Source organism: Prionailurus bengalensis, chromosome A3, assembly GCF_016509475.1.
Source record: "Prionailurus bengalensis isolate Pbe53 chromosome A3, Fcat_Pben_1.1_paternal_pri, whole genome shotgun sequence".
NCBI lineage: Eukaryota > Metazoa > Chordata > Mammalia > Carnivora > Felidae > Prionailurus > Prionailurus bengalensis.
This window is the reverse complement of record NC_057354.1, coordinates 90,386,579-90,404,019: the sequence shown is the minus strand read 5'-3', so window position 1 is coordinate 90,404,019 and position 17,441 is coordinate 90,386,579. Positions and strand designations below refer to the sequence as shown.

Here is a 17,441-nt window from a genome sequence, read left to right as displayed (position 1 = left end):
AAGCATCCGAATTCAGCTCAGGTCATGATCTCATGGTTCATGAGTCTGAGCCTCACATTGGGCTCTGTGCTGACAGCACAGAGGATCCTCTGTCCCCCCTCTCGCTGCCCCTCCCCCCGCTCATGTGCTCCCTCTCAAAAATAAACATTAAAAAAAGAAAATCATAAGGAAAACACATTTACAGTACCATGCTGTATTTACTGGGGAAAAAAACACGTAAGTCCACATATAAGTGGACCCACACAGTTCAAACCCATCTTGTTCAAGGGTCAAGTATGTGCACAAAGTCTGGAGGAACACTAGTTAACAGTAGTTAACTGGGTTGTGAGATTATGGGCAAATTCCCCTTCTGTCTATTTTCTTTCTTTTTTTTTTTTAATTTTTGATGTTTACTTATTTATTTTGAAAGAGAGCACACGTGCGCACACATGCCCATGAGTTGGGGAGAAGCAGAGAAAGAGAGGGAGAGAATTCCAAGCAGGCTCCACGTTCAGTGCAGAGCCTGAGGCAGGGCTTGATCCCATGTCCCATGAGATTATGACCTGGGCCAAAATCAAGGATCGCTTAATCAATTGAACCACCCAGGTGCCCCATGCCTATTTCTATTTTCTAATTTCTCCAAAGAACATGTATTATCTGTAAAACAAAAAAGAGAGAACAAAAAGCCAAACAACGATAACAGATTTTTGGATTTAGCCAAGATTAAGGACTGGCAAGCCTAAAGGCTAAGGTGGAAAAGGAACTAAAGGTGATAAGGGAGTAACACAGGGGAGGGGCTGGCAGGCTTCCTCTGCCCTGGGTCCTATCATCAGGAAACCCGCTCGGTTTCAGGAGCACCCACACAGGCATGGAACGATGCTCCTGGCAGAGGACAAGCTGAAGCCCTCCAGGCCCAAGGCCAGCACACCGTGCTGTACCATGTATATCCTGACCTGACTTTGCGCAACGACACAGAAATTCTGGGTGGTGGGAATGGAGTGAAAGTACTCATTTCTTAAGCCAGATGCTGGTTTTACAGGTGTGTTTACCTTGTGAAAATTCACCAAACTGCATACAGCGTGTACCCTTTCATGTGTATGCTATACTTCAATAAATTTTTTTTTCATTAAAAACTGAGAGGAGAATACTCTGTTTCTATCATCTGCCACAGAGTCTCCCTCTTAAATTCTGGTTTTAATAAATATGAACTCATGGATCAGTTTCATGGAACAGAACATTTAATCCAGTATTTTGTCTGACATGTCTCGTCTTAATCTTTCCAGACTCTATTGATTACTACTAAAATTAGCAATGAACAAGAAAAAAATTCTGGGGCAGTATGGGAGACACAAGAAAAGCCAAACAGGATGAAGGCAGTGGCTTTCACCCTGGACACACATTTGAATCACCTGAGGAGTCCTGAAAGATGCTGGTGCCTGGGCTCTACTCCACACTAATCACATCAAACTCTCAGGGGCTGGGGTCCAGGCATTGATACTTCCTTTTTTTAAAGTTCCCCTGATGATTCTAATACTCAGTAGTGCTGAGAAACACTAAACTAGCTGAAGCAGAGGGACTGGACACTCTCTCATCAAGTTTAAGCGTGGTCCCTGTTTGTCCTGGTGGAGGCTATGAGGGGAGTGGGAGCAAGTGTTTAGGGGCTGAAGTGCCCTGGCACCCTCCCAGGTCCTCCTCCACATCCCAGTTCCCCCAGACCTCAGACAGAGACCAGTGGGGAACAATGCCCCCATGTGAAGGAGGCAGCCGCTGAAGAGTGGGGGAGGAGCTTCCCAAGGGTTGGACGGTTGGACACAGAACCCTGGGTTCTGGCCCCCAGCCGAGTGTTCAGAGGGCCCTAGACCACTTGCCAGTACAGCCCCAAGACATGTACCACTGCAACCACACAACCCCAGAGCTAAGCCCTAACTACTACCCAGGGTCCAAATGACACCACTGGGAACCCACAGCTGGAAAACAGGAAACCGAGGAAAAATAACAATTAGAAGAAAGGCCACAGGGCAGAGGTCAGCATATAGCTCAACCATCACATAGGACCCGGCTCTGGGACGAGTGGCAGGGCCAATGAGGAGGGGATGCCCCAGGGCCAACCTGCCCAGAGTTTCCAACACTAACCTCTGGGGCCCCCATATCACCCTCATGTTGCAAGCACCCTACCTAAATGTGTGAGAGGAACACACATGTCTGACCCTAGCAGACAGCTATCTTGGCCCAGCAGACCCACAGCATTTTATAAGTTCCTAGATAAAACCAGGATGTAAGGAGTCCCTGGCCCATACCACACTAAGCAGCCCCCTCAAAGGACCTCTCTTCTCAGTTTAGAACTTAGGGATGAGCTCAAACCACAAAGAGCGAGACTGGGGGTGGGCTGAAGCCATGAACAGTGTTCTAGGATGGAGAACACAGCAGGGGAAGAGAAAGGGATGTGTTGCACCAAGAAGAACAGAATGGGCATCTCTAGGGCACAGCCTCCCCCACTCCACTGAAAATCCATCTCTGTGTGCCCACGAGACCTCAGGGTGTAGGGCGACAAAGATTCCACTTGGGAAGGGAGTCTCTCCTCTCTGGATCCAGCAGAGCCTGGTGGTCAGAGGGAGCTCCCTGTACCCAGCCTGAACTTGTTCAAGTCAGCAGAGAAATGATTTGGCCCAGGAGACCTGGGCCTTGTCCCACATTCAAGGACGAAGGTAGAGCAGAGAGTCTGTCTGGGGATGCAGAGAAGACTCTCAGCCCAGCACCATTCCAGGGTCTCTGCCTCTGGCAGAGTTACTAACCTTCCCCCCACCCCACCCCACCCCCCGCCCTAGTTCTTCCACCTTATGCAGAGAAGCCAGCAGGAATCAGGGATGGAAACTTCCTAAGGTATAGGACAGTGGATGGGCAGAAACAGCTCCTTCTGTCTAGCAGGGCTGGGAACCAAGGCCCACAGGCTAAAAGAGCAGAGAAGAATGTTGGGAAGGAGACATGGGTGCATGCTGAAGAAGATGCAAAGCAGGAAAACTCAGTCAACAGGGCAGAGAGTTTAGGAGCTCACTGTCAGGGACAAGTTGCAAACCCTTTCAATGTCTTTGTTCCCTGGCAAAGCCCATGAGGTTAGGATTACATGTGAAAAATGCTTGGAGGCGGGGTTGAGAAATCCAATTACTTAAGCACCAAGGGCATAAGAGTTCCAGGCCACAGAGGTAACCAGGATTTGCTCAGACCCTAATCTTACTGTCCTTAGGATGTTTGCCTCTTAAGGAATATTTCTGTGGCAAGACAGTGTTCCCTATACCTTAGCCCCTGCCCCTGCTTTCCTCTAGGATGAGGCAGCCAGGGTAGCAGGAAATCAATTTAAAAAATTTTTTTGTCTAGCCTTCAGCATCCTAAATGGAGAGGCCAAACATCCTCAGCAGAGAAGTAAAACAAACTTTGCAGAGCATGCAGGGGGGAGATGGGATAAACTAGGAGGGAGAGACCCAAACTCATGCAATCAAAAATGCTGGGATGTCTGTCCTTACAGGAAATCAGGGCAGAATTTGTGATCAGCCCTCAGATGAAAAGGGCTCCACTTCTGGATGACTGGGAGCCACCACATGGAAAAAGCTCAAAAGGCAAGGTGCCTTGCCTGAAGCGATGGACCTTTAGTGTCTCGCAGGGCACGAGTCAGCTCTGGCATCTACAGGAAACCTGGCCTCCCCTTAACCATTCTCTTCCTTCAAGGCATGGAGTACAGGCACACATGCACGCGCACACTCTTGCCCCTTCAGGGGGCTCCACAGGTTCTGACACTTCTCCATCAGAATCTGAGACGTGCAGAGAAGTAAGGGCAAACAGAAAGCATCCTTATCTACAGAAGCTGGAGAGGCAAGTAAATCTTTCGAGGTACTCAGGAAGAATCTCTGGGATAGCAAGATCTTTATTTTTCCAAGAATCCTCCAGATGAACAGTACTGAAAAGAGGGGAAGTCATGTCCAGAAAGGAGTGGGGGGAGAGGGTCAAAACAGAGACCCTCTGCTCTCTCAGAAGCAAAGTTGAGAAGTAATGCAGTTTAGGGTATGGCCCATAAACTGTTTATCACTAGTCCACAACTCCTAAAGCCATCATAGCGATGTGAACCTGCCGCAACATGCAAGAGCATGTCCACTGGACACACCCCATCCAGTGGCTCACAGACCAATCTGAATGGTGAACTCCCAAGGTGAGCCATGCCTGGCACAAGCTGCAAACTCCTTGTACAAAGTAGGACCATGTTTCCATTTGCAACATTTTGGGTGTTAAGAGAAAAAGAAAACTGGCACTTTGTGCCACACTGAGTTTGAGAAAAACTAACTTTGGGTAATCCCTTCATTTCACAAAGAAAATGGAAGTCCAAGGACACTAAGTACCCCCAAGCTAAATTACAGCACCCAGACACCAGAGCAGCGTTGGGAACAGAGAGGAGAAGAAACCAGACAACTGCACTTCTCAGCTTTCTCTTCGCAGCCAGTGGTCTCCATGGGAACCCCAATGCAGGAAGGGCTGCAGGACCCACATACTCCCACTGAGTAGGGGGCAATTCAGGGTTCAAGGCAGAATGTGCAGACACAGTATTTCGATTCTGCTTTACCTGAATCTCAAACCCAACACATCCATACCCAACGCTTTCCTTTCAAAACTAAGCTTTCTTCCCAGCTGTTCAATTCCTGACCCCACTACCCTGATAATCTGTAAGCACCAGATCCCGGAAACACTAACTTACTGAAAACAAGGCTGGTGTATGGATTCTTCCTGCACAGTCCCTTGAGGTCCACCGAACCAGTATGAAAGCAAACATACAGAGCTAGGAGCTAGGCACAGCTCGGGGTGAAGGGGTTGGTCAGCCACGTGCAAGTTCACAGCCCCAAACACAAAGATCAAAAGCCTTTACTACATAAAAAACAAAACTTGCCAATGCTGGTTTTCCCCCTCAGAGTTATGAGTGTTGGTGATTTAGTCAATGTCTCTTGCTTCCAATGATATGGTGAAGATCAAATAATGATTTCTTTTTTTTTTTTCAGGATCTAGTATTGCACCTAGAACATGGTAAATGCTCATAAACACTGAAAGACAAAGGGAAGAAAAAAGGGAGATAGAGTGAGTGGGGTCACAGTCCTTCCTGGATAGCATGATAATCAATAGATTCTCACCCTCTGAGCCATTCCTGTCCCCTATTTGCCCAAAGGCTTCTTAAACTAACCCCCAAGGAAGTCACCTCCTTCTCAGAAGCTGCACACATGCTGGGAACAAGGGGGAGTCCTCAGCTGACTGCCAGATGCGAGAGTGTGAGAGGAAATGAGGCCAAAAGCCCAAGAGGTCAGGGTGGGAAAAAGAGAACTGGGAGACCCGGAAGCTCAGCCAAACCAAAGCCCCTCCCCATGCTCCCTGCCCCCCACCTCCAGCCAGCCAAACCCCTTGCTAGGGAGGGGATTGGGAGGGGTGGGAGGGGATTTGGCAGGACCACAAAGACCATTTCTAGCAGCTGGAGGGAACCCAGAGCCCAGGCCCCTCCTCAGCAAGCCCAGCAAGAGGGCCACCAGAGCCCTCACTGTGATCCCTGTGCCCTGGCAGGCAGGAAGGCTCTCCCTCTGGCTCACTCACACATCTATCCTGCAATGTCCTCTCCCTTCCCAGGACATTCAAAAGTGGTTGGGGTCACTAAGGAGGTGGGGCTCTGAGACTCTAACTGCAGTCCTTATCACGTGGGGCAGGGGAAGCCCTCACTCTCTCCATTCTCAAACTCCACTCTGAAGTCCTCTGTGCTCCATTCGCTTCCTGCACTCGCCTACTTCTGTATCTCCCCAAGTTCACTGCTGCTTGTAAACTTACGGGGGGGGGGGGGGGGGGAGTTTCCACTAGATGCTCACAAGTGGCTGGAGAATAGGAAGAGCAGGCAAGAAAGATCTAGTACGAATCACCCACGGTGTGTGGATCACAAATCCTCAACAAAGGGGGATTTCTGCAGTGGTCCAAAGGAGAGACAGAAGGCAGAGATCCCGGGCATAGTCCCAAAATAGTTTCCAGACATCCTCAGCCAGTTGAGGATTCCCATGGGGCAGAGCGTGGGAGCAGCGTGGGAGCCCAAAAGCAGGGTGGCCTGGAGCTCTCGGCACTGGGCATTCACTCCTGTCCAGGCTGCCAAGAAGGAGGTGGTGGCAACAGTGTGTGCTGTGGCATGTTCCTCGGGATATCATGGGCACACACATAACACACTAGCCAGTTAAATGACAAACTGCGTTTATCAAGCTCAACTCTATGCCTGTGCGAGGCATCACTTACGCACACCCTACATCATGGATATTCCTGAAACTCTGGCGGGACTGAACACACAGCAGACGACCACAGTCCCACCTCCTGCTGCATACCATTCACCCATGAAGTTTACCTATCTCACACCCATACTATGGGAGCACAGACTCTGACATGTGACACCCCCTCGTCCCATGTCCCAGAGTCTTGGCCTGAACTCAGAATGAGCTCACACACCAGACACATCTTCCTACACCACGACCTGCTGAGGGAAGAGGATCTGATAAGACTGCCTCATCTGGGTATGTGGGACCTCACCCAACTCGCCACCTAAGAAAACTCCATGTGGGGGAAAGGCAGCACCAGGAAAGGGGCTGGCAGGGGGGTGGTCAGATCTGAGTGCTTTCTGGCAATGCCCAAGCCGAGCCAAGAGGAGGCTAGGATTCTCAGACAGACGACTCAACAATAAAAACAAGCACAGACACAATCTCAGAACTTTAAAAACCAAGCCAGCTCAGGCCCTGCTCTGAGAAGAGGGAAGGAGGAAGACGTGTTTGAAAGGCTTCCTCTACTTTTGCAAGTAGCCTCTGCCGCATGCCCACAACACCAAAGGTTGAGGTATTAGGCTGGGAGCTTCCAGCAGCACTGCAGGGCCAGCAGAATGCAGGCAGGGAGAAACGGAGAACACACTTGGAAAGAGCTGAAGAGAAGCCATCGCTAGGCAGGAGGGGGGTGCTTTGGGGAGTAAACAAACCTGCCAGCAGTCCTTCCTCCCAGCAGAGAGGGAAGCTCTGGCTGACAAGGCCGGAGACACAGAGGAAGGAGGGAGCTGCCCCCTGCCCTGAGCCCATCTGTCCTCATCCCCTTGTCCTGTTTTCCCCAGGGTGGGGGGAAGAACAGGTGCACTCCATGATCTCTGTGCCCACAGCCCTCAATAGGACACACGGTGATTACAGCTCCCCCAGTCAGCAGTGGGAGGCCAGGGAAGGAAGCGGAGGTGGAACCGGGGGTTCTGCTCCGGAGAAGAGAGCGAGTGAGCTCACAGCTCTCTCCTCCCCACCCACAGCACCGCCAGTATCAACCACCCTCTGCTTGCCTCAGGGGCCGCCCACTACTCCCGGCCTCACCAAGACGTGCCCAGCTCCCCAGGGGAGCTAATGCCACCTGGCTCTTCTTCTTCCCCCAGAACAGGTTTCAGAAGCAAAATTTATGCCCTCCCCTAAGCACTTCCTGGCCTCAAGTTCCTTGGGAGGAGTCCAGGGAACCACCCTGGCTCCTGATCCACCCGGCAGCCTCACCCAGGAGCCCCCATCCCACGTGGGGAAGCAGAGCCCTTCCCTGCCAGCGTCCCCACCCAGGCAGTGAGGCGGCAGGGTGCCACTTCCAGCACCTCCACAGAGCTTCCCACAGCTTTCCCAGGAAGTGGGAGGAGGATTTCCAGGGACCAAAGTCTAAAAGCGTCCAGGGACTACAGCAGCTCGCCTACCTGCTACCCAAGCAACCTGATTCCCCCAGCTCCCCATAGGCTCCATGGGCCAAAGGGGAAAGAAGAGCTGAGCCAGGGGCAGGGACAGGCTCCCTCCCTCCCAGGAGAAGTCCCCTCCGTACTGCCCCTGCCCAGCACTCCTTCCCCAGCCTCTCTGCTTGGACTTGAGACGCAGCCACATGAAACTGCCTCCTGCTCAGTTTTCTCCACCCTGGGCCAGCAGAGGATACTGCTGAGTAATCCCAAACACTCAGCGGGTCCCTGGCCCTGAAAAGAGGGGCAAAGCCCAGGGAAACCTACTGATTCTGGTCCTTGCCAATCTGAGAGGAACATCTGTATTCCCTAGTAATGGCTGATACCCCCACCAGATTCTGCCCTGCCCCAAATACCCGAGTCCTGGCCCTCAGGCGATCACATGGAGAAGCTCAATGCCCCCTTCTCTGCTTCCCACGCACCTGGTAACATTCCCTTCCCAGTCCCCCAGACACCAATCTGCACAGAGTAACAGCCGCCCGCCGGATTCCCAGTCATGATATTGCATCAGCCCCCACCCTACCCAAAATATCCTCACCCCCACCACCTCCTCTCATCTCCAGCCATCTCCATGGTGACAGCAGCATGACTAATGACACCCTATCAGCTTCAGACACAGAAGCACAATCCCCCCTCCCCCTGAACTTCCCCCCCCCCCCCCCCCCCGGGATTTCTGCAGGTTGGATGCTAACCAACCCAGCAGCGCCAGGGACATTCTCCAGAGATTTCCAGAGGCCAGGGTGGGGAGTGGGTTGCATGTCTTAAAAAAAAAAAACAACAGTTCAACAAACCCAATCCCAACTGCACCCAAACCATCCAGCTGAGAAAGCAAAAAGAATCCAAACAAAACCCACACAGGCCTGAGAATTCATTGGTCGCCCACACCCCCGCCACCCCTCCCCCTCAGCTGCTGCTACACACACAGTGGGAGATTAAGGGATCACCAGAGGAGACCCTTTATTTTTATCCAATCCAGTCAAACACTTCACCCCCACCACACACACACACACACACACACACACGCACGCGTGTGCGCGCGCGCGCACGCACGCACACACACAAGGTACCTTGACAGCAGCCCCTTGTCCCCACGGCCCGGCTCCTTCACCAGCCTTTATTTCCACCTGCAAAAGAAGCCAGAGAGACTGATGAGCCCGGCTGACACCAGCAAAGAAGCAAAGTCCTTCTGCTGCACACCCCCAGCACCACTGCAGGGGAAGGAAGAGAATGGGAGGGAGGGGGCCTCGGAAAGAAAGGATAGCAGGGACCATCTTCCTGCCTCCAGCTGCCGCCCAGACTCTCGGTGGATCTGCTCATTCGCCTTCCTGTGTTTTTGTTTTCATTTCTCCTCTTTCCACCCTCCAGAGATCCAGGAGGGCACTGCCCCTCCTCCTGCGTCCTGTCTGGCCTCGTCCCTCCCCGCCCTGCCCGCTCTACCTCGGCCGGCCTCCTCTGGTGCATCGGCCGGCGGGCCTCCCATTATCCCCGCCGGAGCACACGGAGGGAGGCACTGCAGAGGAGGCGGCGGCCAGCTGCCGGCTTGGCTCCCCTCCCCGCCGCCGGCGAGGCTTGTGTGGAGGGGGCGGCGCGCTCGCCAGCCAATCCCCGTGGCCCGCCGGGCGGGGGCAGGGCCGCCGAGGGCTGGACCTGCCCAGCCGGGAGGCGGGGGCGCCGCCAAGGGTGCCGCGGAGCTGCGCTGGCTGCTGCCCAGGCCTGCCGCCGCCGCTCCCAGGCCTGCCGGGGATCCCGGGGCACCCCACTTCCTCCCGAGTAGGGGACCCTGAAGGTAATACCCAGGGCGTCTCCTGCATCTCCGGGGTCAGAGATAACAGACTGCGCCTGAGGTCGAGCTGGGGCGGACTGGTGGGATTCCCCCTCCAGCCACTCTCTAAGCCCAGGAACACTAGCACACTGCCTCATCCCGGCGGCAGCCAGGCCGGTGCCAGGTGCTAGGAGAAGAGAGCCGGAGGAGTGACAGCCTCTGCAATCTTCCAAGAAGAAGAAGAAAGCCTTGGCACTGTGAACCTTTACCCCATTTTTGCAGATGAGGAAACAAGGCAAGGCAAGTAAAGGAACTTACCCAAGGTGACAATAGCTAGAACACAGCAGGGTTGGGACTCCAAGCCAGGTTCATCTGGCTCTAAAGACCAGACTCTTAACCCTTAAAAACAGTCCTGCTCCTCCCTCCCTCTAGCGCCCACCTCAGAAAATAGACTTCTTGAAGCCCACCCACACTGCCTGTGGCTCAGACTCATGGAGTCAGCCTTGCCCTCCCCATACACACCAACACCCACAGCTCACCCTAGATCACTCATCCCTCATGCCTGAACATACCCCACCCCATCCAGCCAGCCTCCTCCACCACTACCACCAGTAGGATGTTTCCTCCTCTCTCAGAAAGGTCATGGATGAAGGTGGCCCTCCAGGCCCCAGAGCCTCCCCAGACCTCAGGACTTTCTATCCCCAGAAAAGGCTGAGGAGGGGAGGTGACCCAGACCCAAAAAACTCTGGCCTCCAGTTCCTGGACTCTGAGCCTTTGAAGCCTACAACACCCTGGAGACTAAAAGGGCAGCAGGAGAACAGAATGGGGAGAGCAAAGTCTTACAAACCACTCCTGGATTTAATTTCCTGGGTATCCCTGAGCACACCCTGCTTCACCCTATCTCCTCCCTGTAGCTGAACACCCCAAAGTTTCCACCTCCTGGGAAGGGGACTGCCACAGACTCTGGTGCTCACACATCTGGTTCGGTTCCCAGCTCCATCACGACCTAGCTGCAGCACCTTGGTGGTGTTACTTTACCTGTCTTAGCCTCACTTTGCTCTTCTGTAAAATGGAACTACAAACAGTAGCTAACTCATGCGCAGCCAGGAGGATTCTATGAAGAAATGCAGCTGCTACTTCTTGAGAATCTTACAGATGAAGAAGCTGAGGTCACAGAGGAGAAGTGACTGGTAGGACTAGTTAGGATCTGTGAAAGCCCCTGTTTCAGTGATGTGTTCTGCTATCCGCTCCACCATAGATGCCCAACTGCTGCGCCCTCCACGGGGCCCCAAGGAGATACTCAGAATGGGATGAGCTGCCTTGGGAGAGACAGCAAAGCTGGCCTCTGGTGAGGAGACTCCAAGAGGCACTGCACTGGGGCCTCACCCCTGGGGATAAAGGGCAGCCCTCATGGGCTCCTCCCCAGGGCAGGTAACAAGGTAAAGGCAAGGAGCAGTGTCCTGAGCCATGGCTCAAGATGGAAAACGGCTTCTGCACCCCCTAGCTCTTACCTTGGCCAAGCCAAGTGAAGTTCTTCCTTTATTCTGGTCCCCAGAACCCCTGGCCCACCCACCCACACCACACACAGTCTGCTGCTGGATAAGAGTGACTAACACTGCTTGGACAGTAACAATTAATACTGTTGCTGCTGCGGCTGCCACAGTTTATCAAGCCCCTGCTACGTCCCAGGCCCTGTGCCAATTACGCTGTAGGAGCATCTCATTGGACTTATTCCACACACAACCTCGTCTTTAACGGAGAAGCAGACTTAGAGATGTTAAGTTACTTGCCCATCAACACACAGCTGGTGGGCAGTGAGCTAGAATTCCAATCTATGCTTTTCTCATTCCAGTTCTTTAATCCCTCTCTCTGCCAATCCTGGGGAAACGCAAAAAGGGATAGGGTCATTTGAACCTAACCACTTCCCTTCAAACTATGGATCCGAGAATAGTAATGTTTTTCATGCCTCAGAGACTTCTTGAAGCTGCTCCTTGACTCAGTTCCCCTCCCCTTCTCCACACCCCCCCCACCCCCCCCACCCCCTGGCCTGGTGCAAGGCTTCATCCAACTGTCACCTCCCTCTGAGGCTTTCCCAGTTCATCTAGCTTCTGTGAGTATGCCCCATTCCTCCAGGGGCCTCACAGCGCAGTGCACAGCCTTTCCTCCAGCACCAGTCACAACCAAGTGCAGTTATTTATTTACACGGCGGTCTTCCCCACGTGGGCGGGGGCCCTGTCTTCCCCACTTTACTAGGCTCTGCACAGAGCTGGAATGTGCTGAGCTGACTTTCTAGGCAAGGAGGGAGGAGAGACAGGGGGTTGGGCACTGAAATGGAGACGCCACTCTCCTGGTTGACCTTCCCTTTGAGGTCCCCAAGGATCAGAGGGACACCTGCTCTCATGGGAGGGTAGGACCTGCTAGAACTAAACTACAGCTGAGTCTCAGCCAGCACATATCTTCCTCACCTGCCTGCAAGAGCCATTTGGGCTGCTTGACCCCCACTCCCACCCCACTGCTAACTCAGTCCTACCCCACCCACAGGTCCTGGCCCACCCCCCAGCAGCCTGCAGATACTCTAGAATAGCCCAGGGTCCCAGAGGCAGTCCACCTGCTCCCATCCCATCTCTGTCCCACACTGGAATGCCAGGGCTCTAAGGAGTCACAAAGGTGCATGCTCCCAGCAGAGACATGCGCCATACCCCCACAATACAATCAACTATCTCCCATCTCTATTGGCCTTTCTACATTTTGGTCTTCTCAGGGACTAACCCAGAGGTACTTGGGACCCCTGGGGACTGAGGGTTCCTCCCCACTTTCTATCATGACCCCAGTCCCACTATACTCCCAGCAAGAGGAATGGAGCTACAGCCCTCCCGACTGGGGAGAGGCAGATGGATTCACTCACTCTCAGAACACACAAATTACCCAATACTGAGAACCTCAGGAACACGGATACCCACAGGCCGGAAACCACACTGATATACAAAGACTAGGGAATGGGGACACATCCAGACATAGATTCAGGAGCCTGTACAGGAACGTCAAACAAACATCAACCTCATTGTAGGGCCCCATACTTGGGACATGATGTATCATCTCTTACTTAATCCTCAAAACAAACCAGGGAAACAGGAGTTATTCATGCCCATTCTAAAGATAAGAAAAATCAGTTTACAGGATGGCCAAGCACCTTGCCTAAGGTCACACAGTGAGAGAATGACTGAGCAGGGCTCTTGCCACCCCTTAACTTGCAGTGATACAGTTGGGGCTGCTCTGTGTAGTTCTATGATTTTCATATCAACTTACCTCTTCTAGAGTTGGCAGGAGGTAGACAGACTTCTCTGGCATAGCTGTGTCCTGAATGAGGTCATTCCCCACAAAGCTTTCCTTTAAAGCTCAGTTCAAGACCCACTTCCTCCAGGAAGCCTTCTAGGGTTACCCCAGTCCTCTGCCAGCTGACAGCACTTCTAATGTTTCTCATTTGACACTTGCTACCGATATTTGTCCCTCTGGGTGTCCTGCCTCCTCAACCAGAATGGTTGGAGTCGTGACTTCCCCAAGCCCCTGAGGGGTTTTGCGCACACTGAAGGCACCTGGAGTCAACTGTGGGGGAGTCACACCCTCGTTTCCTTCCCTCTCCATCACACAAAGGATCCTGCCAAAGAAACCCAATACCCCCTCCACCTTCAGAGCCTATGTTTGAAGTCCCCGGTGTCCACGCATCAATTTCCACCCAAGTAATTGCAGCCCATCACACACATCATCCCCTATATTTGAAACTCTTTGCGGTTGTCATGGGAACTGCCTTTGCCTTCATTCACTGATCAGGCCTCACAATTAGCTTTGGCAGCGGAAGTCTGTGTCAACAGCAATCACAAGGAAGAGGAGGAGGAGATGGAGTGTGCAGTGTGCGGAGGAGAAGGAGAGGAGGAGAAAAGGTGCTTCTGGAGATGCAGCGGAAACAAACTGAACCCATGCACCCAGCAATGTCCGAGGGAATACTATCAGAACCAGCCAACAACCCCACCACAAGTTTCCATACTAACAAACAGAATGCACCTGCCCCCTCCCCCACCCCAGCTAACAGGTAGCAGCTGTAGCTCTGCCCACACCCTGCCCGCCCTCCTAGATGCTTGTGAGAAAGTCTTGCAGTCTACGAGCCGCATCTGGGTTTCCCCACCCCAAATACAACAGCCTTGGGCCACCAAATGTTCCAGGATCCAGGCAAACAGCACGGACCTTAAGAGGTGGTTGAGAGGTGGGACAGGAATGCTGAGTGGCTTAGAAACCTGTGGACAGCGCCCGTGGAGACTTCCAAGAGGAATTAACACAAAGCGCGTCTTACCTTTCACCCGGAGGACCTGGGAACACCCTCAGGTGGCCCGTTGCTGTCTGTCCGCAGCCTTCCACACCCTGCCACCAGCCATGAGCATTCAAGAAGCATCTCTACACACCTCAAGCTCAGGGACAATGCTCCCTTCCTCCTGGAAGCCCCCTTGTCCTTCACATATCGCTACACTGAAACTCAGAATCTGTCCCTTCCCCTCCCCACTGAGCCCAAAGGTAAGTAAGGCTCATCTCTGCCTTGGAGGCGTCCCTCTCCTATAGCCCTGACACACCGTACTGTAATTATTTGTTTCCATGCTTGTCTCCCTCCCCAGACTGTGAGCTCATTAAGGACGGAGTAAGCGCTGCCTCCTCTTTACCCGCAGCTGAGGCTCCAAGCGCGCGCGTGCCTTGCGCACAGCCAGTCCCAGGCAATCCTCTGAATCAGGCTGGGAAGGCAACTCGCAGGTCTACAAGTCAAAGCAGAGGACGTCCTGCCCATCCCCCCACCACTGAAAACTGTGGCCGATGCCAGAGAGAGGAATTGCACCCCCCCCCCCCCCCCCGCACTGGGGACGCTGTGAGGCCCGGGACCAAGGAAACATTCTGGGAAGGTGCCTCTCCTCCTTGTCCTAGCACTTAGCTCTTCCCAACACCCCACTCCTTACTGGGGCATGAATCCTTACCCTTGAAGAGCAGAGCAATCAATAAAAAGAGAAAAGTCAAGAGCAAGCCACTCAGGGTCCTTCCCGCACGAATGGCTCAGAAGTGGAACAGAATCTAGTCCAGTGCCTCAGTATTCGTTTTTGACCCGGCACCTCCACACCCTTCCTGAGGCTTCCTCTGGCAGTAATGAGGAGGGGTGGGGGCCTATGGGGCACAGTGCAGTCTGGCACATACCCCCAAATGACTCTGCCCACTAGAATTTCCCTTCCATGTAGAAAATCCAGAATTGCTGCCCGACCAGCAGTGATAGGTACACTACTCTGTCCACGGACTCCCTGACAGGTGTGGGGAGGTAGGGCATACTGCACTTGGCTCTTGTACAGGTCAGAGCCAGCAGTGCAGGAAGATCTTGTGCAACCTGAAGCAAGCAGGCAACCCCCAGACCTGGGGTCACCGGAAGGCCAGCCAGTCACCCTACAATGAGCTGCCTGCCCGCTTTCTTTTCTCCCTCCCTCAAAGACCAATAAAAACTTAGGTTATCAGATTTCTTATGCAAATGACAGGAGACAAGGCCACAGAGGGGTGTGTCCACTCCAGGTGTGCCAGCAGCCTCCGCCCTGCACGGCCACACTCAGGTAGAGGCCCACGCAGCAGCCCTGAACGCCTCTCCCTGGAACAGCCAGCTGAGCTGCAGCACAGCTCAAGGAAGATGAAGGGGTGCCTTTCCTTTCTAACACCTCTCTTCCTGAGCATCTGCCCTCAACCCACAAGGGAGCTGCAAGGAAGTGATGGGAAGGAGGGCGTGGAAGTAGTGACAACTCCTGAGGCCCCTGATGTGGCCTTCCAACTCGCCTGCTCCCCACACTGCCTTCTCCAGAATGAGAGGCTCAACGCTGAGAGGAGACAACAGGCTTAGGGCTAGATGTAAACATGGACAAGGTCCACCAAGGCCGCTGGTCAAGACTGTGGGCGTTAGAGACCACTTCTCCCTAGGGAGCTTCAGAGACAGCCTTTGATGGGGGAGCCCCACCACATTTCTATTGTTATTCTTTCCCCATGGCAGGTAAATAAAACATGGCCCATGCCCTCAAGGAGAAGCAATGAGCTTCAGCGTGTGTTAGAACCCAGGAAAAGCATTATTCATTTCCACATCCTTCACCACCTACCTTAGGGTGGGGACAGGGATCCCAATCCAAAATATCCTTCTGAGAGCAGATAACAGAAACCACGATTTCCCCAACCCAGATACAGATTTCAGTGAGGGCTCAGAGATCACAGGGAAACTCCATGTTCAATAGAACTTCTCATAATAATGGAAATATATCTTGTGCTGTCCCATACCCAAGACACTAGCCACTGAAAAGTAGCTAGTGCAACTGAGTTACTGAATTTAATGTTATTTCATTTTAATTAAAATTTAAACAGCCACACATGGCTAATGAATACCATACTGGACAGCTCAGGTAGGGCATATTTCTTAAATTTGGGGAGGCCATGAATACTACTGAGAATCTGCACAAAATCACTGACCCTCTCCCCTGAAGAAACACACCCCTCTACAGTCACATACCAATTGGCAGAAAGTTTCAGAAAGTTCACACTCTATTCCAACCTAGGTCTGCGATTAGGTCTGCGATTGTCTAGATCTTGACCAAAAACTTTTACGGCCTAAGAGAGGTGTTTCTTCTGCAATGTAGTTGTCTGAGGAATACAAAAACAGACCTGATGTTATACTCTACGGTCTTAGCAAGAGACACCAAACATAGAAGTCCCACCTGATACAGAAAGTCCTCATAAAACCCCTGCCAGTCAATACCCAGCCTCTACCCAGACTTGTACAGGTACAGGTACAGGAAATGCACTCCTCTCTCAGGCCTGGCTCTCCACTTCTGGAATAGCTGTAAATGTCACATGATTCTTTTGTCTTTTATCTCTTTTTTTTTTTTTTTCAAGTAAGTTCTATGCCCAAAGTAGGGCTTGAACTCATGACCCCGTGATCAAGAGTCATATGTTCCAACGACTGAGCCAGCAAGGCGCCCCTAGACGATTTTTTTTCTAACATAGGTTCAATCTCCCTGCTTATAACTTCCACGCACTTCCAAAAGTTCTGCACACCCCTCTACACATAGAAATTGACTCCCTCTTTCACATAAGACTTACCTTAGCATTCCTCATTTCCAAGCGGCAGAGCCATTTCCTTCAGTCATCCTGCATGTGGCCACTCTGACAGATCGAGATAGGCTGTCAACATCTCTTTTAGAGTTTCAGCTCTTCTTACTTGCTAGGAAACCAGGGTTCCTTGCTTGTGCATTTTCTCTTTTTAAACAAGCACAATACCCTAGATTTACCCTGATTACATTCCGTCAAGTTTGGTTGGAGCCCATTGCTCTAGACTGCCCCAATCTCCTTAACCCCTCGTTCTACCATTCAACTTAATACCTGCACTGCCACCATCAGCACGCCACCCCACCCACCTATCTATCTGACACACCTACTACTCCCTACCTACATCTTCTGAAGACGGTACACATGCTTTCTCCTCCATAAGTCTCCAGACCCTCCCATAAGACCCAAGGTTCTATAAACGCACGTCTCCTCTTCACAACCACCACAAACTACTACTCTCTCATGGACTCCAAGATTCTGAGTCAGGCTGCTTAGCAGCAGACATCTTCTGAGAGCCCTTTCCTGACTATTCTAAACACACACACACACACACACACACACACACACACACACACACAAACTTAAAGGGTTTTATTGATAACTCACTAGACTACAAAATAATGGGCACCAGAAGAACAAGAATAAACCTGAAGTAAATCTCAAGAGGATCTTGTCTCCCTGGCCTGCAGGTAAAGAAATGGATTAGTCATCTTCCTTATTCTTGTTGGCAACTGGAGTTCTCTACCTGTTCATCAAGAT

General features: G+C 52.3%; 1 protein-coding gene across 4 annotated transcripts in view; it reads right to left on the bottom strand.

The window, feature by feature from the left end:
• TET3 (tet methylcytosine dioxygenase 3) overlaps nt 1-17,441 on the bottom strand; it is a 106,425-nt gene that overhangs the window by 80,551 nt on the left and 8,433 nt on the right. For 3 of the 4 annotated variants that reach the window (XM_043603716.1, XM_043603717.1, XM_043603715.1), the window contains exon 3: nt 8,830-8,886. In XM_043603716.1, coding sequence (XP_043459651.1) covers nt 8,830-8,886 — 57 coding nt within the window. Of the gene's footprint in view, nt 1-8,829; nt 8,887-9,199; nt 9,320-17,441 lie in introns of those variants that run through there. The other variant, XM_043603718.1, reaches the window with a different exon arrangement.